At 51.4% G+C, this 21,244-nt stretch overlaps 3 protein-coding genes across 6 annotated transcripts; 1 reads left to right on the forward strand and 2 right to left on the reverse strand.

Moving 5' to 3' along the window:
* Window positions 1-473: 473 nt before the first annotated feature.
* Window positions 474-11,620, reverse strand: ZMYND10 (zinc finger MYND-type containing 10). Its single transcript, XM_074283333.1, has 12 exons — window positions 11,384-11,620; window positions 10,994-11,102; window positions 5,972-6,088; window positions 5,506-5,559; window positions 4,449-4,589; window positions 4,171-4,259; window positions 3,962-4,062; window positions 3,337-3,509; window positions 2,818-2,943; window positions 2,504-2,625; window positions 1,312-1,437; window positions 474-1,074 (listed from the first exon to the last, which is right to left on the reverse strand). Exons 1-12 carry the CDS (start codon window positions 11,473-11,475, stop codon window positions 981-983), a joined length of 1,344 nt encoding a protein of 447 aa, XP_074139434.1. The 5' UTR covers window positions 11,476-11,620; the 3' UTR covers window positions 474-980.
* A 63-nt stretch (window positions 11,621-11,683) lies between these two features.
* Window positions 11,684-17,811, reverse strand: NPRL2 (NPR2 like, GATOR1 complex subunit). Of its 3 annotated transcripts, XM_074283334.1 has the most exons (12): window positions 17,694-17,811; window positions 17,338-17,488; window positions 17,158-17,249; window positions 16,023-16,191; window positions 15,437-15,545; window positions 14,331-14,467; window positions 14,132-14,229; window positions 13,860-13,896; window positions 13,070-13,163; window positions 12,567-12,684; window positions 11,954-12,096; window positions 11,684-11,853 (listed from the first exon to the last, which is right to left on the reverse strand). In XM_074283334.1, the coding sequence occupies exons 2-12, from the start codon at window positions 17,413-17,415 to the stop codon at window positions 11,786-11,788; spliced, it is 1,143 nt and encodes a 380-aa protein (XP_074139435.1). In that variant the 5' UTR covers window positions 17,416-17,488; window positions 17,694-17,811; the 3' UTR covers window positions 11,684-11,785. The 3 variants fall into 3 exon arrangements, with proteins under 3 accessions (XP_074139435.1, XP_074139437.1, XP_074139436.1); XM_074283336.1 differs by lacking the exons at window positions 13,070-13,163; window positions 13,860-13,896; XM_074283335.1 differs by lacking the exons at window positions 17,158-17,249; window positions 17,338-17,488; window positions 17,694-17,811 and adding an exon at window positions 16,535-16,718.
* A 9-nt stretch (window positions 17,812-17,820) lies between these two features.
* Window positions 17,821-21,221, forward strand: CYB561D2 (cytochrome b561 family member D2). Of its 2 annotated transcripts, none has more exons than XM_074283338.1 (4): window positions 17,821-17,969; window positions 18,325-18,531; window positions 19,234-19,271; window positions 20,091-21,221. In XM_074283338.1, exons 2-4 carry the CDS (start codon window positions 18,405-18,407, stop codon window positions 20,592-20,594), a joined length of 669 nt encoding a protein of 222 aa, XP_074139439.1. In that variant the 5' UTR covers window positions 17,821-17,969; window positions 18,325-18,404; the 3' UTR covers window positions 20,595-21,221. The 2 variants fall into 2 exon arrangements, with proteins under 2 accessions (XP_074139439.1, XP_074139440.1); XM_074283339.1 differs by having other exon boundaries at window positions 17,942-17,993.
* The last annotated feature ends 23 nt before the right edge of the window (window positions 21,222-21,244 follow it).

Consider the following 21,244-nt stretch of genomic DNA (forward strand, 5'->3'; position numbering starts at 1 on the left):
GGGAGGGGGCTGGCAGAATTCTGCCTTTGACTCGGGGGCGGGAAACTAGTGCGGGGAGGGACCAACTGAGGGGAGGGGATCCGCCACAGCAGACCCGAAACGTGCAAGTTGGGGCGAAGGAGCCGCGGGCGGACACTTAGCTTCTCCACGAGAGGGGGGGCAGTGGTCTGAGAATGTTTGCGGCGTCCCTCACCCCCCTAACAAGGGAAGGAAGTTGGATCTTATTAGCACCCGAGCCAATCGGGGCAGTGCTCCGAGCTGGCTTTGGCCCGAAAAGGGTGCACCCCTCCGAGCGCAGCATCCCGCCGGCTCTCCGCTGTGGCTTTCCCCCTTCCCTTTCCCTCTGAGGCCGAGCCTGGCCCCACAGGAAGCAGCCTCAGCCCTCTTCCAAACCCGTCTCCATCCCATTTCTAGGCAGGCCAGAAGAGAGGGGGCCGGGAGAGGCCGGTTCAGCGCTGCAGACAGACAGAAGCTTCTTAAAAGAAACCATTTACTGTGCTTTACAGAAAGGAAGAAGGTACCCCACATCCGCACTTTCCTGCCACAGACTCTCAGAAAGCGGAGGGAAGTCTCAGAAACCGTCCTCCCTCCCTCCCTCCCTCCCCTGTGAGCACTCACTCCCCCTAGAATCCCTCCTCCCCCTCCCCAGGGGGAAGAAGGGGCCTGCAGCGCCCTGCCAGCTCCTAGGAGTCGGAGCTCTGTTCTAGTCTCATGGATTCTGGGCTGTCCGGAGAGCTGAGGCCCAAGCTGGGAGCTGCGGGGCTAGCAGACAACGGAAGAGTTACCAGGGATTCAGACCCGGCAGGGGAAAGAGCAAGCAGGGCCGCTGCCTGAGATGGGAGCCTGTGGACCAATCTGAGCAGATGCTAATGGATGTGGGGGTGGGAGGGAGGGGCACATAGTGGGGCACTCTGGGACCTTGGGTGGGTGGGGGGTTGGCACGATGGGATACCACAAGGGGAAACCAGCAGCAGCTGCAGTTATGCTTTGATCTCCTCCTTCACACTGTCCATCCCCTTGGCCATTAAATCACAAGCTTTTCGGTGCTTCTGCCAGTGTTTCACCTGACATTCCCTGTTCAAGAGAGAGAGGAGCAACTGAAGGTTCAGGGAGTTCTGCTTAGCTGTTAAGAAAGGAATGGGCTCCTGGACCTCGGGGATGACCCTTTTGCCTCTACATCCCTGGGCCAATGAGCTCTGCCCTCTGAATGGTAGCTCCTGGAGGCCCCCCCCCCCAACCCAGCTACTGCTCTGCAGAGCCCTTGGATGGGTATTTGGGAGGAGGGGGAAAGCAGTTTTGGTGGGAGCATACCTCTTGCAGTACCACTCATTCTGGCACCGAGAGCATCGCTTGGAGGCTTCGGCGTTGCAGGAGGCACACTTGGGCTTCTCAGGATTCAATGCCTCCATCACATCCAGTTTGTAGGTCTCTGCCCATCTTAGAAAAACAAGGAAAAGGGAGGCCTGCTGAGCGTGGACCACCACAACAACACATTTGACTGGTGATTATTCCACAAGCCTGCCTGTATCTTTTGTATCTCCATTTTTTTTTTCTTCATTGGGGGGCCTGGGAAAGTAACTTGAGTTAAGGACATTGCATTTAAACCAGAGGATGTTTTTTTTTTTTTTTTTTTTTTTCCCCCCCTGAGGCTGGGGTTAAGTGACTTGCCCAGGGTCACACAGGAGGATGCAGTTTTAAATCCAGATTCTGCTCCTTGCTGCCTGTTGTCTGAAGGCAAGTATCTTCCCTTCCCTGACTCTCCAAGTACAGAAGCTTGTAGCTACACCAAGTGATCTCTTGGGTTTCATGCAGCTCTGATTAGTCAGGAAGGCCCAAGTGATGCACCTCCAGAACATCTGTGTTACTGTGAGACTTCCAAATTGGCTGACAGGGAGCTGGAGATTCTAGGACAACCCGATGAGTTCAATTGGAGGAACCCAAGTAGGTGAATCCCAGATCACCATTACTGTGGACTTGTTCTGGGATGGGAGACATGGTCCTGAAGCATCTTGGGCCAAGCCTGGCTGGAAACCTGCTAGACAGATGGGTCTGACAACTAAGTTATGGCCTAACCTGGAATGGGGCCAATTTCTTTTACATGCACATGTCTAACTGTCCTGCCCTGGGATAGTTCTTCTGAATGGATCCTGTAGTTTTCCTTGGGAAACTTTTCTTTTGGGATGTGTGATGCTAAGGAGAATAAGAAAGAGAAGGAGCAGAGGCCAGTTATGGTAGAAGGATGAGTGGAGTCCCTAAGATTGGGGGAGAGAATGCTTGGGGTTCAGAAAATCAGGGCATCCCAACTGCAGGCAGAGGTTTAATAAGTAATGAAAAGTGAAAGGCCTGATGCAAGCTCAGGGCAAAGAGGAGGAAGGAGTTGGTGCTCTCTGGCGTTTTCAGGAATTGGAGACCCCTGAGACCCAGGACCATCCTTCTTAAGGGCTAGGAGGTCTGGCAGCAGCTCCTGTTTACAGCCCAATCTGCTACCCCCTGCCCTGCCTACCTTCTGGCCTGCAGACGAAGGTCCTGCTCAGAGGGGCTGAAGATGTGCTTTAGCTGGTACTTTGCAATGGCGTGCCATTTCCCCCCATTTTTCTTCTCCAGCCGGCTCCAGATTTCTGGGACCTGAGGGGAAGGGCCTTAGGATGGGAGAAGGCCTTGACTAGCAAGTCCAGGAGTGAGCCAATGGCAGAAGCAGAGTCACTCAAGGCCATGGCAAGCTGAGCTGTGCCAGTAAGAGTGCCCCGGGGTCTGGCCTCAGTGACAGAACTCTAACCATGGGTTGGACAGCCCCCTGTCTTTTTCCTCTGTTAATACCTGCTCCATCACCAAGTCCTTCTTGGGAGACAGGGGCTCAGTGACTGCCAGGTGGCTCAGAAAGCGTTGTAGCTCCACCAGGTTGGGTATCTGGTCCAGCAGGACATCAGAGAGCAAGGCCCGGAGCTGGAGGAACAAGAGTCAGAAGAAGCTCCTGGAGAAGACCTGTGGAATGCTCCTTGTTGCCCTGGATTTTGCCCTCCATCCTCACCAGGGAAAGGAGGAAGCCCTGGGCCCACACAGCTAAAGATCTGGTTTATCTTTCCACTTGGGAGAGGGATGTATTAGTGCGAGGCAGAGTTCCATGCAGACCCTGGCCATGGGTGGGGAGTGTGTGTCTGTGGGGTGGAGGGTGGGCAGGAGTGACAGAAGAGGGTCTGAGGGGGCAGGGGTATGGCCAGTTGGGGAAGAGCGTGGTAGCACAAGAAGGGAAAGGAGAGAATAGGAGCCCAGGAGAGGGTCAACAGGGCATCAGGAGGGCTGGATGCCCTCTGCCTAACATCTCTCAGCAGCACTCACCTTAAGGAGCTGGTTCTTGTTGAAGCCAGTGAGGTTATACTTGGACTGGCATTCCGGGCTGAGCAGCAGGTTGTACAGAGCGATCCACACCTGACCGTCGACCTTGGTCAGCTTCTGGAAGTCCCTGGCAGTCACTATTTGCCACCTTCCCCCTTCAAACCTCTTCAGCTGGCCTGAGGAAAAAAACAATGGAGAGGACATGGGAGAGGTGACCGAAGAGCCCAATGCAGGGCTGCTCTATGCTGTGGCTTTGGTATCTTGGATCTTGGACAAAGCCCTGGACTTCTACAGCTCTAAGCTAAAGGGCCAGCCTGCATGTCCATTTCCCTCCAGTTCTGAGACCCTCCCTGCCTCGATTCCAGGATGCACAGGGAGATCGTGGCTTGGGACTCGCTTCTGCAAGGTTTGATTTCCAAACATACTTGTGGAATTTGAGGATTTTCATCCACTTTTTTGGCCCCTTGCAGCTATCTTTAGTCAATGGAACACAACAAATGCTTCGACAGTCACTGTTCTTGACCAGAGGCGTCCCAGAGACAGGACCAGGATTTGTGACTGTCCTGTTCGGCTCTAAGTCTGGCCCATCTGACATCAGTGCCAGAAAGCTTCCAGGACACAAACTCACCTTCTTCCTGGTGATACCAGGGGCTGTTCTCCAGCAGCTCCACCAAGACGCAGGGCAGGTTGTGGGTGCTCAGCATCCGGGTTATGGTGCTCAGAGACAAGCTGCAGGGGTGAGGAGAGGAGAATCGTGGGGATTGGAGCAAAGCTGTGCTCCTCTCCTTGGCTCCCCGCCCACCCACTCTGTGGCTTTGTACCTGCTGCAGCACGTACCTGTCCACATTGTCCGTGATGTAGCGCAGCACGGAAAGGGCTTTCAGAGAAATCTCAAACTCCATCGTTTGGGCCTGCTTCTGTAGCTCCTGGAGCACATGGAAGAATATGGTGGAGACCATGGGAAAAACAGGTTTTCATTAGGGGGCAGGCCATTTTTCTCTGACCATGGAGCCTTATCTTGTCCAGCCTGGGCCAGAGGGCACTGACTCCTCAAAAGGAGCCCACTGCCCCGGCTGGAAAATCAGCTCGGGTGAGGAACGGGGTGCCCAAGGTACCTGCAAAGGTGAAAGCTCAAAGTCTCCTTCAGAAGACACCGGGTAGCCTACAGAGTTGTTTTGGGCCACCAGGAGTGTCAGTTTTCGGTGACAATAGTCAACCAAATCCAAAATGTAGTCCTCAGCTGAATCACACACTTCCTGGGAAAGGAAGGAGAGATGAGAGGATATAAGGATCTCAGGTGAGAGAGAGGCACCTTGTGCGAAACTCAGTATCCTCTCTCCTGGGAAGGGCACTGGATGCCTTCCATCTTTAAAGGCTTCTAAGTATACTAGGAACAGGGAGGCACTGGGTCTTTGCCCAGGAGCCCTGTGGTGGAGAGGGCCAGATGACTTCAGCCCCATCGTACCATCCTTCCTCTGGAGCTCCTCACTTCTCCCTTGACCTGACCTGTGCTTCATCTGCTTGGCCCAAAGGTCTCAGTACAGGAAGCTGAGGTCAGGGGAGGGCAGCAAGCAGTAGGTCAGTCATTGGACAATCTATAGGACCACAATCGGGAGCTAGTGGGACCCAGTCAAGTAACCCTATTCAAGGAGAAGCACTGAAATACAGGAATTCCTAGAGAAGGAAGCTCTCTGTCCCTTCTTTGCCAACTTCTCTCTACAACTCAGTTTTGGAGGTGTGGAAGGAGAGAGCCTTGATACTCCAAGGGCTTCCTTAACAAGATTAAAGTTAATAAAGAAATATTTAACAAATATCCAAACAACACAGATAATATTAACAGCGGGTTTTCTGAATCAATGGGTCCTGCAGGGAACCCTTCTATCTGAGGTTGACAAGGAGCACAGGGGAGATTAATCAGCTTGCCCCGAAGCATGTAGCAGGGACAAGCTCGAGCCACAGTCCCAGCTTCCTTCTCTCCATCTCTGGGTTAAATGGGCATCTGAGGCGTGGGAGTGCAAGTGCTGCCAGCCACGGATGCCCATTTAACCCAACGCTACCATCATTCCTGGAGAACTCAACAGACCTTCTCTCCGGGTTTTCCAATCCACTCCCATCTTATTCCCAAAGCCAAAAGCTCCTCAGGCCTCCCTGCTCAGAGTGGACCAGCCTCACCTTGTGGAAGAAGACAGTTTCCAGAAGGTTGATGATGGAAGCTTCGTGGTGTATCTAGGTGAGAGAGAACACAGAGCACACTGGGGAGAGAAATCCCAGGCCCACTTCTTGCCCACAGCCCAGTTCCGTGGCACAGGGTGACCCCCCCCCCCTCGGAGACTTATCAGATAAGAGTCTAGAGCAAAGCTTCTTAAACTACAGGTCATGAGTCCATGGGGGGGTGTCTCATAACAGAATGTGGTGGTCACAAAACTGTGGTTTATTATGGGTAAATGTTTAGTTTGTTCAACCATTTCATATATATCTGGAGTTACAATTTCTCAGATGAAAAGGGTTCACAAGTGGAACAAGTTTAAGAAGCCCTGGTCCCCAGCCCTTGTTGGGGCAAGGAGGAAGGGTGGTCATATGAATCAGGCACATGAGAGGCCTGCCAAGCAGGGGGCACAGGGTCGTCTACTGCTCTCACCACCATGTAAATAGGAAAGGTGTTATGGGGCTTGAAATCTTCTAGCTTGCACAGCACAGGAAACACCTTCTGCTTCCACATCTCCACAGAGATCAGTTCCTCAATAAGAGTCGGGATCTAGTGGCACGGGAGGAGACAAGAGATGCGAGACTTATCACCGACTTCCCAGATGGAAGGGACCTCAACAGCCCTTAGTCCATCCTTATTCTTGATGGGAAGTCAGTGGTCCTCCAGCAGCCGCCTCCCACAGCTCATTTTACTTCAGGATGCTCAATTTATTATCAAGTTTTTCCTGACATCAAACCTAACCTTGCCTTTTTATTTCTATTGTTCCTGGTTTTGCTTTTGAAGACTAGAACAAATCTCTCAATTTCATGAGAGTCTCCAAATACTTGGAAGAAACCATTGGGTTTTCCATAAGTCTTCTCTAAATACTAAATAGTGAAATACCCTCAATTCCTTCAGCATCTTCTCTTATGATAAGAGTTCACTGCCCTTTACAATCCCAGTTGCTTCCTACTTTATCAATGTTTTTCTTAAACTGGTGTCCAATAGACCCCAAAGTTCTGTTTCTTCCACCCCCTTCATTTTTTTCAGACAAACTCCCTCTATTTCTGTCTCTTCTTATCCTATACTGGAAATGTAGAGTTTTTGAGCACAAATGATATGAAGTTTATTGGGGATAGCTATGGTGAGTTTCCCTAATTTCAATCATTAGTGGACTGTACCTGTATGCTTCTATAATATTCCTTTTTGAGCTTAGCTAAAAAAGTAAAGATGACTGACTTATCAGTCATTTCTGACTACAGTAGTATTTACTACAATGCAATTTCAAGTACAAGAAAATGATTTAAAAAAACAAAACAAAAATAATTGTATCTTCTACATTCCAACTTGGCAAGAAAAAAAAAAAGAAAAAGATTTTATAGTCAAATTGGTTGTCTTCATACATGATAAATGTCATTACAATTAATTTTGTAGACACACATTCTATGTAGATACACTGCATATCTCTTTAGTGAATGTTTGTAGGGAACTACTAAAAAAGTTCATTAATTTGACCATTAAGGCAATCAATAACATGCTTTAATTCCTTATCTTCTTTCTCTCTGGAAGTGGAGGGTCACAAATAAGTGTTCTATGTGAGGGGGAATAGGAATTCCATCCCCCAAAATCTGGGATACTGGAATGGAAGTTCTCCAGTGCATTGTGGCACTACTAGGCTACCTTTGTGGTTAATAATAATCACTTTGCTTCTTTTCTAAAACTCTAGGGGCCCAAAGAAAGAAGGTTATTTGAGGACATCTTATTCAATCCAAGGCTTTGATGAGTAAAGACTAATAAACACAAAGTGACTTTATTTGGGAGAAGGCATGGGTAAATGGGGGAAGAGGATGGACCTCCTATCCAAAACTGAACTCAAAGTGAAAACTTAAAATTCTTATACTTTAAGGCTTATAAAATATCTTCCTCACAGATAGCCTGAGGGTTAAGTGGTGTAGGGATGATTATCTCTATTTTGTGGATGGATGAAGAATGCTGCTCAGTGATTTGCCCGGTGTTCCAAGGGCCTAGGTCTTCTTGCATGTAGAAATAGCCCTGGACACAGGATTGCAGGCAGAAGCTCTCGTGTTTGAACCTTGACTCTGCTCTTTGGCCCAGTTCAGCCTCAAGCAGGTCAAACCATGGCTCATTTTCTAAGGTTCCACCCACTTCCTGAGCTCCATAATGCTAGCTGTCTTTTCCCCTTCTTTCTGAAAACAGGGCCCCATCTTGCTTCCCCCATTTTAGTCCTGACTCCCAGCCTTCAGGAGTTGACCCCTCATCTTCTATACACAGCAGGTTTTTGTTGAAACTATTTTTATGGACATATTATTTGAAAGAGTAAAATGTATCTTAGGGTTTTAAAAAATATACTAACTCATTTGACCTTAATAATTCTGATGTCATTTCTCCATTTTACAGTTGGGGAAACTGAGGCCCAATTTAAAAACTCTCCAGATAGGCGGCTCAAGGTTTTTGTCTTGGCTGAGGGCCTGCTCCTCAACATCCTATTTCCATTTTTATTTTTGCAGCCATTGTAGCCAAGGATGTTGACTCTAGCAGCTTTTTATGGTGCAAACATAACAAAGCGCCTCCTCCTCCTGTCTCTTCTTGAGACTACAAACAACCTGTCTCAAAAGTCTTAGTGCTGTCTTACTAGCTTATAACTCCACTAAAATAGTTAAATCTAAGTTTTTGTTTTATTGGTTTTAACTTAAAATTAATAATTTTTAAGCAAGACCTTTGGGACCACCCTGTATTATAAACATTCCATTAGGACAAATCAACAAGCATTTATTGTTTCTCCTAAGTGCCAGGCTCTGTGTTAAGGTCTTTAGTCCTTGGCAGATTCCCCACTGAATTAGGGGAGTGATGTAATTTAGAAAAGGAAGACTTTCATAGTCACCTTTGGCTGGCCAGCAAGGAGGATACTGGAAGGTTGAAGTTTCTAGGTAATTTGCTGATACTATTAATTCTGTTAATCCAAATTATTTTTACTATCATTGAGTTTATTGTGGAGTTTTAGTTTAAGTGAGCTAAAGTTTTTAAATCAAACCGATTTGGGTGAGATTTTTCAGAGGCTGGATAGATTTCTGTCACTTTGGATTTCCTCTAAGAAAAATGCTTAAGATTACAATAATACAATCTGTCTCTAGCAGATTTGTATCCAAAGATCCCAAAATGCAGTTATGTGTTTTTTTCCCCATACTTTTCCTTTTCCATTCCAGCTCCACACTCCCAAATATAGGGATCCAAATTCTAAGAGTTAGTCATAAGGGAAAATTGGAGAGAAAGTTCGAATCAGGTGCTGGGACAAAATCTTATCCAGGTTCCTTAAATTCTCAGATTGCTCAATGGATTCCTAATCCATTAGGGATTAATTAGTGCTCTGACAACTTTTCAGTCATTTCAAGGCTCCAGGGTAATCCACTGTCCGTTTACCTTCAAATTGGCCTAGTTACTATAACATTCTTCTGGTTCTGAAATTTTTCAATTTTCCATATTTCTTGGTATTCCTCATAATTTGTCCTTGTTACTTGCATTAGACCATGCCATTATATTAATGTTCTACAATTTAACTAATGTAACCAGTCTTCTAGTTTATAAATATTGAATATCAATTTAAGTATATTTGCTTTGTAATGATTATTTAATTTCAGTACATGAAGTAGCATAGTATTTTAGTCATTTCCTGTTTCTATCAGAACCTTTTGCTTATTCTTGGTTCTGCTTTTTTGTGTGTGGCTTTGCAGCATTTCATAAAACTCCTTCCAGAATTCTTTATATTCCTTGGTCTTTTGAATGCCGTACCACAATTTATTTAGCCATTTAGACATTGAGAATGCTCCTCTCCTTCCCCTTTATTGGCCACACACAGAGTGCTGGGTGTTGCTTGTGACTAACTTTCTGGGTTTATTTATTTCACTAATACCAATGCGTCCAAGGGTATGAGAGAAGTGCTAAGTTGGCATTTCTACCAATAACAAGTGAGTGTATTTTCTTCCCCAGAAGCGCACCAGTACTGAGCTTAGTTCTTTTCATTTTTACAAGTTTGATGGATGTGAGAGGTTCCTCCAAGCTAAACCAATTTGTGCCTCCGAATATTAGTGGATTGCATTATTTTTTCACACGGCTATTATCAGTGGGTAGTTCTTTCCATGGGCAGAGACACCTTGGGGGAGTAAATAAATGTACAACCCTAAGAGAAACCTAGTTTTGAGGTACAGAACGGTTGTGTGGAGGACAGAAGGAAGAGATAAGATGCCTGAGGAAAAATGCTACTGATTATCTTTCTGGACTGATTAGAAACGACTCCCCGTCATGTACTCTCCATGCCAACCAAACTGTTCTTTATATCATAAATTCCCTATCTCATGTGTGAGCTCTGCCTTTCGGTCCCATTGCTTTGCATTTCCCTATCTTTTTATAGTTGTGTCACTCCAGCACGAGTTCCCGCTCATTAAGTTTGGGTCCCACAAGATGCTTAATAAATACTGGATGAATTGAGAAGGAAACTCGGTTTTTTCGGTGAGATTTGTATTTTTTCCAAGAGTCAAATCCCAACCTAATTTCTTATTTTTTCGAGGGTTTAATGCCTAATCCAACTTATTTTTAAAAACCGAACGTGATGTCCCTGACTTGGGCTTTGTAGTGCACTAAAGTTTACAAGACGCTTTCCTGGCCTCTTGTCTCCCGCCAGCTAGTGCTGGGAGCAGGTATTTAAACCCAGGTCTCCTCATTTCAAGTCTGTTCTCTCTTCTCAGAATCCACGTGAAACACCTAAATACACAACCCGTGATGCTGCTGTGTCCGACTCTAAGGGAACCACCTGGGACAGTTTAATGTTTTCCTCGTCTCTCTGTTCCCCCCGAGGTCGGGCCGAGGCCCTGCTCATTCCTTGTGCAGGAGGGAGAGGCCCGGTAAATGCCACGTCTCTTCCCTCTTTCAGGGCAGAGCTAGCCCAGCTCTTTCCGTCCGAGGTTCAGAGGGACCGGGCTGAGAGTTTACTGGCTTTTAGGATTCGGAATCAAAGGGCATGTGATTAACTACCGGACTCTCCCTCAGCAGGAGGCATAGGGAGCCCGGCAGGAAAAACTAAAGACATCCTCAGTCATTCGGTGTGTTGAGGCAAGGGGGGGGAGTCCTCGGGAGGCGGGAGAATGTGAACAAGGAGCAGCACTCTGGGAGCCGAGCTCTCCTCCGTTACGGGACGCGTGCTAGACGGCTCTGCTACACCCGCCTTGTCTGGAGGGATAAGCATTTCTCATGACCTCCGAGAACCCAAGGGCCGCTGGGGGACAGAGACGTGGGACGGGCCTCAGCCCCGCCACACAAGGGAGCCCTCCGAGCTGCTCACGGGCCCTGAGCCTCCATGGGGAAGGAAGTGGACACGTCCGCCTTCCTGAGGGGAAGCGTTACTCAAACATCTCATCCTGTGGGGGGGAGGGGAGGGGAGTCAGCTCCCAGATCACACCCTACCTTGCTGTGGCTGACCAGCAGCTCCTGGATGGGCTCTTCCTGGCAGGCCGAGGCATCCAGGATGGCCTGCATGTTCAGTTTCTCCAGCTGCTCGTGCTGCCGACACCACCTGGCCACAAGGGATTTACTGGGATAGAGAACTGGACCAGACTTCCAGAAATCTCGTGGCCCCCAGGGGTCGGCTTCTGGATAGGACTGAGCTGAGCCCCCCTCCCCCGCTCCATGCTCCCCTCACTGCCCCAGTGTGAAGTTGCCTGCCTGGGGCCCGGGCTGTACAGCCCCCATGAGCTCTCTGGTCTGAATCAGGGCCTCTCTGCGCTCGGCCCGTGCTGATGGGCCGCTCCCTTCCCGAGGGCCCGGCCCCTCTCCCCTGGGACCCTGGCCCCTCACCCCTGGGATCCCATCTCCCACAGCGGGAAGCTCTGCAGGGCCTGCACCAGGGATTCGGCCTCTCCGGGCAGCAGCACTTCCAAGTCCCCCATCCTCAGGCTGTGGTGGGATGAAGGCAAGTAGGAGCCGCATTTAGGTGTCACGCGGGGCGCCCTCTCGGGAGAGAGCGGAGCCCTCAGTAGTTGAAAAGAAAAGCGGTTGGAAAGACTAGCGTCGCCGTTGCCACGGAAACGAAGGCGTCAGGGACTCGTATGTGATGGCGGCCCCTGCTGGACGCCGAAGGAAAGGCAGGAGACCGAGCGGGAAGACAGAAAAGGCGCTTTATTGACCCAGCCCGCCCCAGAGTCCTGAAGCCCCCGAGGCTCCCAGGCAGGCTGTGGGCGGCGCCCACCCGCAGTGATTTCACTTCCAGCACACGATGATGTTGGGGTCGTTGTCCAGGCGCTCGTCCAGCTCCCGGTAGCTCATTCCTAGAAGGGCGGCGGGGAGGCGGGGAGTCAGCAGAGGGCCGCCAGGCTCGGCCCCCGCCCCCACCGCCGCCCCCACCGCCGCCCCCACCCCCACCCCCACCGGTCTTGCAGCAGATCTCGTCATAGCTGTGGCAGCCGGTGTAGAGGCGGGCAGGGTGGCTGCGCTCCTCGGCCGTGATGCGCACAGGGTACTTCTGCAGCCGCCTCATCAGGTTTTTCATGAGCCCGAACTGAATCAGCTTCCTGTTAGGGGGTCGGGAGGGCATGGAAGTCAGCCGCAGTGAGGACCTCCTGTGTGCAAGGGTCACTTCCCCGGGAATTTCTCCCATGTATCTACATCAGAGTCCATAGATGGCCTCTGAGAGCACTGCAGGTGCCCTTTTTACCTATGGGGAAGCTGCAGGCCAGGGCTGGAAAGGTGTTTGGCTCCAGGTGGCAGAGCCCCCTGTCTGTGAAGCCTCTTCTCTGGAAAGAGAGCTAGGGAGGGCAGGGTGGAAGTGCCCACACTGCTATCAGGCAGGACTGGGGCCAGCGGGAGGCTGAAGCTTTGCGCCGCCTCCCTGCCTGGGCACAGAGAGGCTTTGGGAACCCCAAACCGATCAAGGAAGGAGGCGAGGGTGCCTCTGGCTCAAGGCCGGCCCCTCGGGAGCCAGGTGCCAGCCCCTTGAGCTCCGGAGGCCTTCCCAGAGCCCCCTCCCCAGCCCAGGGCTGACCTCTCGTCCACATGCTGCAGCTGCTGGGTGTAGCGGCCGATGAGGTCCCGGACAGTGGTGCCGGGGCTGAAGCCGCAGTAGAGCTGGAAGACGTCTCTCAGGCTGGCTCGTTGGTGCCCTGGGGGATGAGATGGTGACTGTAAACTGGGAGTTCACATATCTCAGGCTCCTATCACTCTAGGCCTCAGGACAGTTGGGAGGAATTAGGATTACAATCTCTTCTCCCAGTTTTAGGCCCCTAAAAGGATTTAAAACTGGAAGATAACAAGCTCTGAATTCTGGTTCCAACATTTCTTAGCTCTATTACCACAGGCAAGTTACTTAAAACTCTGTGTCTCAATTTCCTTATCCTCCAGAGAAGCTTGTAAGGTGAATGATTTTTGGATCTTTTTGAATTATTACTGGATGTGGCTTCTCAAAGTTGGCATAAAGACACAGTTGTGAGTCAGCCAGACACCCTGAAAGCTGTGTCCTTGCCCTCCTCCCTCCCTTTCCTGCCCTACCTTGTTTGGTGACATAGGCCAGGCATTCCTCCTGTAGTGACTTATCATCTACCAGGTCCTGAACTTTGGGCGTGGGGCAGTACACGTTGGAATACTGGGGGTGCAAAGATGCAATAAGGCCTGAGGAGCCCACCGGCCTCATCTTCTCCAAGCTTAGAAATCATTTCCCAGCTGACTCATGAGTCAGGAGAATAAGGCTATGCGAGCTTACAAAAGCCCTTAAGCTCTTTGGGCCTCAGTGCCCATCAGTAAAACCAAAGATGTTAGACTGGACAGCAGAAGGCCCAGTTTCTTAAACTGTGGGTTGTGACCCCATATTGGAGTCTCAGAACTAAATGTGAGGGTTGTGAAATTATGATTATCAGTCAGTATTTGATTTGTATATTTATTTTGTATACCCATATGCTGAGGTTGCCTAAAAATTTCTTAGGCAAAAGGAGTTGCAAGTGGAGAAAGTTTAAGAAGCTGTGGTCTAAGTCCCTTTGATTGTCAATCCTATAAGCCAAGGAATTTGCACCATTGATGGGAAAAAAAAAAAAAACAAAAAACAAACCCAAGTCCTTTCCCTTTCTGGGCCTCAGTTGTCCAAGAGGACCTCCATTCTATCTGCTCTAGTCATGCACACAAGCCCTTCCCCACCCCTCACTGGGCATCTCCAAGGGAAGGATCCTGCTTTTAGCAAGCTTTATCATCTTGATTTCAGGTTATGCTCTGAAGTGGAACCCCTCTTGCCATCAGAGCCGGATTCCCCTCTCAAATACCATCTTCCTCCCACTGTTCCCCTTCTCACCTGAAGGATGGATACCAGAGTCACCACCCCATAGTACCTGCAAGGAGATACAGCTCCTCAGTGTGGGCCTCTGCCTCCTTCGGGGCCTCACTTCCCTACCAGGCATCACCCCCTGGCTTATGGATTCTCATTTTGGTGATGACATCTATGAGGTCTCAGGAGAAGGGGAAGATCTAGCAGATGGGAGAGGTGAAGAGGGCAAGGCCTGGCAAGGTCCAGATGTGATTTCCCTCAGTCTTTCTCACACACCTCTCAGTCCCTGACCCACTCACAGCAGGTTCTGGATGGCGATCCGCACGAGGTTGAGCTCCACATCAGCCTCAGCAGAAATTTTCTGGATATGTCGAAAGCCATCGATGTAGGGCAATATCTAGAGAGGGTGGCTATGTCATTCCTGGGTCCAGTCTGTACCCCACAACCCACACTCTTTCCCTCAGGGCTGGCAGGGGAGAACGTGGCAGGGAGGCGTACTTGCTGCGTGGTGAGGTCCCACTGGGAGTTGAAGAACTCATCCTTGTCTTTGGTAAAAACAGGTACGTCATACTCCTGGGCTATAGGGGGGTCAGGCCGCTGTTCAATGACCTTCAGGTGGATGGTATTAGATTCATCTAGAAAAAGATGATAGGGATTCCTGGCTTCTGGGAAGCCTTCCAGAAGGGTACAAGGATGTAGGCACATGACTGCCCCTCTAGAAGGTCAAGTCTTTCCAAAGCACTTTTATATGCCATAGTATGATAGAATCACAAGATACAGATCTGGGCTCATACAGAAGCTCTATTCCTAACCTGCTGTCTGGACTGGAAACATCTAGTCTTCACATGTGTGAAACCAGGGCTCAATAAGATTTAGATTTTGCCTCTTTCCTCCTTTAGTTTATAAATAATGAGGATGAGGTAAAAAGAGGGCTAGGGGACCCCTAAAGTCTCTTACTACAGCTCTAATACCTAGACTTCTACGAGATTCCTCTGATTCTCACCCCAAACATGGGAGACTGGTTTAAGATTAACTACCACCTTATACAGAAAAGCCATCACTTGTTGCAGTTATCTGCAGAGCGGGCATCAGAGCCAAGATCTCTGTGGACATTACCCCCAGCCCATCCTCATAAAATTCACTGTGTCCCAGATTTTGAAACCTGATCCCAAAGGGTCTCTCACGTTCCTTCTTGGTTCTTATCTGATTACCTCAGTCTGTGATCTAACTGAGGAAGCCTCGGTTCTGCACATCCCTCTCCTTACAATGAGGAGCACTCTCTTCTCCCTTCACAATGCTTTGTCCCTATAAATCAGGAGCTCCCTTTGGCCAGCAGGTGAAGTCTCCAGACTCCTCCTCAGTCAAGTTTTTAAATAACTGTAGGAAATGGTAAATAGCTTTTAAAAAGAGTGGTGAAATTAAAGATGTCTTTTGTTTCTCATTAAAGTTCATGGATCCGTTAAAATCGTTCCATGTATCTTTTGGAGGTTACATGGGACAGTAATCTTTGGGGCTTTACATGGGGAGCTCTGAATTCTATTAATTCTTGGGCAAGAAAGTGCAGGCAGACCTTCTCTGGAGGAAGGACTAGACCTTGGTCTTACCTATGGGCAGAGTGCACCTGCCCGTGGCATTGAGCTCCTCCAGGAGGATGGTCATGATGGGCACCAGTTTCTGTTTGCTCTCCTCTGTGGACACAAAGCTGCTCTCCAACTATGAGGAAAAATGGGAGGGAGAAAGGGAGCTGCCATGAGGCCCATCAAAGACTGGAAGACGGCAAGCAGGCAAGGCGGATTCCTTGTGCCCATTTCACTCTGGATTGGGGCAGTTTATAAAGCACTGGTTTGTAGTTAGAGGACTGGGCTCCACTCAGCCTCTGATGCTTCGCTGGTGGCCCCGAGCACATCTACAAAGCTCGTGGAGCTTGGATCTAACAGTAGGGGAAACAGGGTTGGACTAAAAGAACTGCGATCCCTTCTGGCTTTAACTCCACGATCACAGAGCCCAAGTCTTTCCCATTCCTTGGCATTTTTTAGAAAACTCTGGTTGAACTACATGGTCTTTTGAATTTTCTTTCAACTCTACGAGGGAGTTCTGATGCACTTTATCTCTCTACTACCCAGAGATCATGGTTCAGTGCCCCAGGGGTTGAGTCCCTGGAGAAATGGCCCCTAACGGGCCGGTCCTGACCTCCAGCGTGGTGAGGTAACCGGCTAGCTTCTTAACAATGGGCTCCAGGGCGCAGGTCTTGGCTCGAGCGTCACACACGAAGCCCAGGTTGAAGAGCAGTGCATTGCGGCTGTACTTCTTGTGCTCGATGCACACAGGGCAGCCAATTAGCTTCTTCTCCATGGCCGTCCTAAGCAGGAAGCAGAATCGCACAAGGGGTGTGTGGGGGGGAATCCCTTTTACTTTGGAAAACCTCTCAGGTCTCTGGGGACCTCTTCAGTTTCTTGTTCAGGGCCCTGTCAATCTTCTGTCCCTTGAGGATATTTCGATCATTTGCCTCTTCTCCGAACACAGCCTGGGCCCTGCCCTGGTAGTGATGGTGCTCCCAACCACTCCCCTGCTAAGCCACCCTGCAGTCTGCGGGGCAATGCCTCTAGGGCCGGGCTTCCACCAAGCCATCCCTTCAGAACCCTGTTCCCTGAAGGATAAAGCACAGCCGCCTGCTGCCCGGCCTTGGAGAACTCCGTCACCACCTGTCACAGCCTCGCTTCAGACAAGCCAGGCTCTCTCCGCTCCTCGCCCCAACCCTGTCCTCAGGGCTCCCGTCGGGTGGTCTCTCTTCCCTCCTTAGTCTGCTGAAAAGGCTCTGTCCGAATTTTTTCTTCTAGAAATATTATTCAATAAGTGTGAAAGAGCTCCTCCGCGGGCACTGGGGGACTAGAGAGAGGTCCCGGGCAGCACTTCGGCAGCGCTTCCTTCTCGCGTGCTTACCCTCACCCTCACTGAGCGCAGAACAAGCTGCGGAAAGGGGACGAAGGCCACCCGGAATCCTGAGGGGGCCAGGGCTCCCAGCAGCGCTCGGGGTACAGAAGCGCGGACTCTCCCAGCGGGAGCAGCCGAAGAGCGCGGTTTGGGAGAGCATAAACGCCGCGGACACAAGCGCTGCTTTATTCTCGGGCCTCTGCCAGCACCGGGAGGGATGGGGGCGCCCGCCCTTAGCGCAGTGAGGGAAAGACGCGGGAGTCCGCTAATCCCTGCGGCTCAGCGGAACAGAGGGGGCTGTGGGCGAGAATGAAGCCTGGGCTTTCCCGGGGGCGGGAGAGGTCACCCTATCCGGTGACTTGGGGGCGCCCCTCCGAGCCTCCCCCACACTTACACGGTGATCAGCTTGTTCTGCAGCTCCGGTTTGGTGATGACATACACCTGCACCGTGTCAAACAGCTCCCTGGAGATGAAGTCTTCGGGGACCTGGGGAGACAGCGGCAGCGCGTGCCTCCAAGGGGCTGCTGCGGCTGCGTGGCCCCGCCCCCGCGGCGAGGCCCCGCCCCCCGCCTACCTGATAGGTGATTTTGGGGCCCAGCGTGGGGTGGAATTCGCTGAAAAAGATGCACTCTATCCTGCTGCTGCTGCCCATGCCGGCTGCCCGAGCCGCAGAGGCCCCGCGGAAGGCCGGGGGGTGCAGCCCCACTCGAACTCCCGGGGCGGCGCTGAGGAAGGAAAGGGGCGGGGCGTGCCTCAGCTTCCCCACGTTCGGGCCGCTAGGGCTCCCCGGGAGGTGGGTGCTGGCGCATCCCCCGCTTCCCTCCCGCCCGTGGGCTCCCTGTGGACCCCGAATCCAAGCAGCTGGAGGAGGCTCCCGGAACCGCCCAAGCTCTGCCACCTCCGCGAGTCCCACCTCGACCAATACCCTACCTGAATCAGTACCGAAAAAGAGCCGGCTCCCGGGGACGCCTGCGTAATAGCAGGCAGCGCGCGAGCCTTCCCTTGCCCCGCCCACTCCCCAAGAAGATCCGGGAGCCTGCGCACTACGAGCTAAGGAAGGGCTCCAGAGACTCGACTTGGCGTAAGTTCCGGATTGGAGGAAGCTGCACCCGGAGATGAAACGAGCCCCGCTCCGCGGAAGTGGTACAGTAGTTCTTTTCCGAAACTTCCTGTTGGAAGCCGGAAGACCGTGGGCCGAGTCGGCAGGTGAGCCGGGGAACTCTAGAGTGGGTACGAGTATGCCAGGCAGTGTGCGGCATGTAGTGGAACTGTGGTCGCGGGGCGAAAGGGTTAACTACAATTCCCACAATGCTTCCCGGTGGCTCGTGGCTCTCTGTTCGGGTACCTCGCCTATGGCTAGAGAACTACTCCTCCCACTTTGCCCTGCAATTGACTTTAGGGTTTCTTGGGCTCGCGCCAGCGCGATGCATCTTGGAATTTGTAGTCCTCTCGGTTCTTCACCAGCATCCTACCTGGGAGCTTTCGGCTTGCCTGTCGTACAGAGCCTTAGTTAGCTTTGCCAGGTGTTTCTGACGCCGGCCTGTCTGTCTATCCCGGCCAGGTCCCTAGAGGCTGCGAAGACCTCCCTGGGGAACGGCTTTTGGGCCCCCAGCCCCTGAGACCATTTCGGCACCTCGGGACATGGCTCTGACCGTGGAGACTGAGTCGCGTATCTACCGGGGCCTGCGCGCCGCTTCGGGGGCCGCCGCCCACCTCGTGGCCTTGGGCTTCACGGTCTTTGTAGCCGTGCTGGCCCGGCCCGGCTCCAGTAAGTGGGATGGGGTCAGAGGGCCAGGCGGTGGTTCGGGAAGGAGCGAGCCCTGGGATGTCCTGCGCCCTCCCCCCCCTCCCCCCCCCCCCCCCCCCCCCGGGAGGGTTCCAGGGAGGTGTGTCGGCTTGGGTCCGTCTGCCCACAGGCCGGGGCATTCCGGCAGGAAATACCCTTTTGCTAGACTGTCTGGCCCTGGCATCCTTGGCTGGTGTGACCCAGCCCATATACTTGTGGATTCTCGGAGCCGGGTCCCACCCATGTCGCTAGGGCCTTTTCCCTGCTACCTGTGGGGGAGGGTCAGCCCCGGGATCCGGGTCATCGGATATCGAGGCCGAAGGGAGTTTGGAGATCGGCTTTCACCTGGCCCGCCGTTGGCAGCACTTCTGGCAGGATGGGCCCTCCCTCCCTGTGAGAAAGGTTGAGCGGAACGGGGGACTGAGGGCTACTTCCAGGACCTCTCGAGAGTTGTATCTGGCTTCTTGGGTAGGGGTCTGGAGGAGACCCTGCAAGGTTGGAGCCAGCCTGGGGCTCTCCATTGAATTCTGCCTTCTTTGGGAGATGGGAGTCTGGGGTGCTCTTCCAAGTCCTCTCTGACCTCCTCCAGCTGTCCTGGGCTAGAACCCCCTTCCCCATTTGCAGGGAGCTGCCCGCCCACTTCTGTTTAGACCACTTTTGGTTGCAGCCTTCCTTCTTTTCCAGGTCTGTTCTCGTGGCACCCAGTGCTTATGTCTTTGGCTGTAAGTAACCCTTTCCTGTTTGGTCTGTGGCTTGGATGATGCCCAGTGGGGATGGGAGGAGGGTGGGCCTTGGATAACAGGGAAGGCAGACCTGGTATGAGCACTCCTAACCAGCCATGACCCATTCCTACAGTTGGTGCTTGTCCCTAGTGTTAGAAGTTTGCAGTGCTTGCTGTGCAACTTACCAGCTCGTTTAAAGTGTCTAAGTTGCCATATTCATATGTATATAGATACACTCAAGCCCCTTAATTTAGTCTATTACATGTTATCTAATTTTCCTCGAAATACTGTTCCTAGCGAGTTGATTTACAGGATGTAACGATATCTATCCCATATCAGTCCCACACTGGCCATGTGGAACAAATTCATCATTTAGAGTTGAAGCTTTTTGTTCCCGGTTTCTACAGTCCTGTTTGTATGTGTGTGTGTGTGTGTGTGTGTGTGTGTGTGTGTGTGTGTGTGTGTGTGTGTGTTTTCAGAGGTAGTATTTCAAAAAGGACCAAAGAAATACTTTGTTGAATTAAAAAGGAAATTTTGTGGTATGGTTAAGTCTTGACTATCTGTAGGTGGATTCTGTGGAACACAAGCTTAATTCATTGCTAGCTCTACCTTAAATCTTTCCGGCACTTCAACTCAGCCTGAGGTCAAGGAAGACCGATTCCTAATACGAGCCCGAGTTGGGTAGCCATTTGAACCATTGTGAAATAGCCTGAATTCCAGCGCCATGTAGAAATGTTTGGCTTGTTTGCTCCTTGGGTCTCCTGCTAAATCTCTTTTGTTAGTTTGGTAGTTGAACACTGCTCTTAACTGTCTCCCCAGTTCTCCTTCCTGATGACAGAAGCACTGCTGGTCTTCTCCCCAGAGAGCTCCTTGTTGCGATCCTTCTCTCGAAAGGGCCGGGCACGATGCCACTGGGCCCTGCAGCTGCTGGCCCTCCTGTGTGCCCTGCTGGGCCTGGGCCTGATTGTCTACAACAAGGAACAGCATGGCAAAGCTCACTTGGCTACGTGGCATGGGTGGGCAGGGCTGCTGTCAGTGCTGTGGGCCGGGCTACAGTGCACTGGTGGGCTAGTGCTGCTCTACCCCAAGCTGCTCCCACGGTGGCCACTGGCCAAGCTGAAGCTGTATCATGCCACCTCAGGGCTGGTGGGTTACCTGCTAGGAAGTACTAGTCTCCTCTTGGGCATGTGTTCCCTTTGGTTCACCACCACACTGGTGGGTGGTGCTTGGTACCTGGCTGCTCTTTGTCCCATTCTTACCAGCCTGGTAGTCATGAATCAGGTGAGCAACGCCTACTTGTACCGCAAGAGGATCCAGCCATGAAGGAGGAATCCCCCATGTGCTCCTACTCTTCCCCCCGCAGCGGTCCTGTGTTCTGCCCAGAAGCGGCTGCTCGAGGTGCTGCTGGACTCTCTTGGCTCTCCTGACATCAGGCGGGCCTGGGTCATGCATCGTCCCTTTGGGGACAGGCAGAAGAGATGTGTACCAAGGAAGGGTGCTCAGTGTTCCACATACAGAGACTGCCTCATCTTCCTGCCACTATGAAGAGATACGTGAGCACATGGACGGACTGCTGGCAGCCTGCTTGCCTCTTTTGTTCATCTTTTAGACTCTTATCAGTGTTTGCAAAAAAAAGGGGGGGAAAGTAACAATGGAAAGAGGTAGGGGAAGAGCTCTGAGTCACAATTGAGTCTTATAGGTACCATTTGTATGAAGAAATCGTTTCGGCCAGATGCTTCACCTTTTTCTTGAGAGTAGCAGTGATGCTTGGGGTGACATTGCTGCCAGGCCGTCCTGAGGACTGAGCAGCTTCTCCATGCTGACCCATGGGGGTCAGGGAGGCCTGAGGAGAACCTGCTGTTTGCTAGGAAGCAGGGATGGTGGGAGGGGTAAGGTCAAGGAGTTAAAGATGTGTTCTTGTACTTCCTATAAAGCTCTTCTATCTACCTATCTGTGTGCAGATAATTGGTATT

The sequence above is a fragment of the Sminthopsis crassicaudata genome, chromosome 1 (assembly GCF_048593235.1).
Source record: "Sminthopsis crassicaudata isolate SCR6 chromosome 1, ASM4859323v1, whole genome shotgun sequence".
Lineage (NCBI taxonomy): Eukaryota > Metazoa > Chordata > Mammalia > Dasyuromorphia > Dasyuridae > Sminthopsis > Sminthopsis crassicaudata.

Coding starts and splice junctions, on each gene's coding strand:
- CYB561D2 (XM_074283338.1), top strand. CDS start 18,405: ATGGCTCTGACCGTGGAGACTGAGTCGCGTATCTACCGGGGCCTGCGC. Junction 18,532..19,233: donor GCTGGCCCGGCCCGGCTCCA/GTAAGTGGGATG, acceptor CTTCTTTTCCAG/GTCTGTTCTCGTGGCACCCA. Junction 19,272..20,090: donor CAGTGCTTATGTCTTTGGCT/GTAAGTAACCCT, acceptor CTGTCTCCCCAG/TTCTCCTTCCTGATGACAGA.
- ZMYND10 (XM_074283333.1), bottom strand. CDS start 11,475: ATGGGGGACTTGGAAGTGCTGCTGCCCGGAGAGGCCGAATCCCTGGTG. Junction 1,438..2,503: donor CTTCGTCTGCAGGCCAGAAG/GTAGGCAGGGCA, acceptor TGTTTTTCTAAG/ATGGGCAGAGACCTACAAAC. Junction 1,075..1,311: donor AATGAGTGGTACTGCAAGAG/GTATGCTCCCAC, acceptor TCTCTTGAACAG/GGAATGTCAGGTGAAACACT.
- NPRL2 (XM_074283334.1), bottom strand. CDS start 17,415: ATGGGCAGCAGCAGCAGGATAGAGTGCATCTTTTTCAGCGAATTCCAC. Junction 14,230..14,330: donor GGGACCTCACCACGCAGCAA/GTACGCCTCCCT, acceptor CACCCTCTCTAG/ATATTGCCCTACATCGATGG. Junction 11,854..11,953: donor CGAGATCTGCTGCAAGACCG/GTGGGGGTGGGG, acceptor CCGCCCTTCTAG/GAATGAGCTACCGGGAGCTG.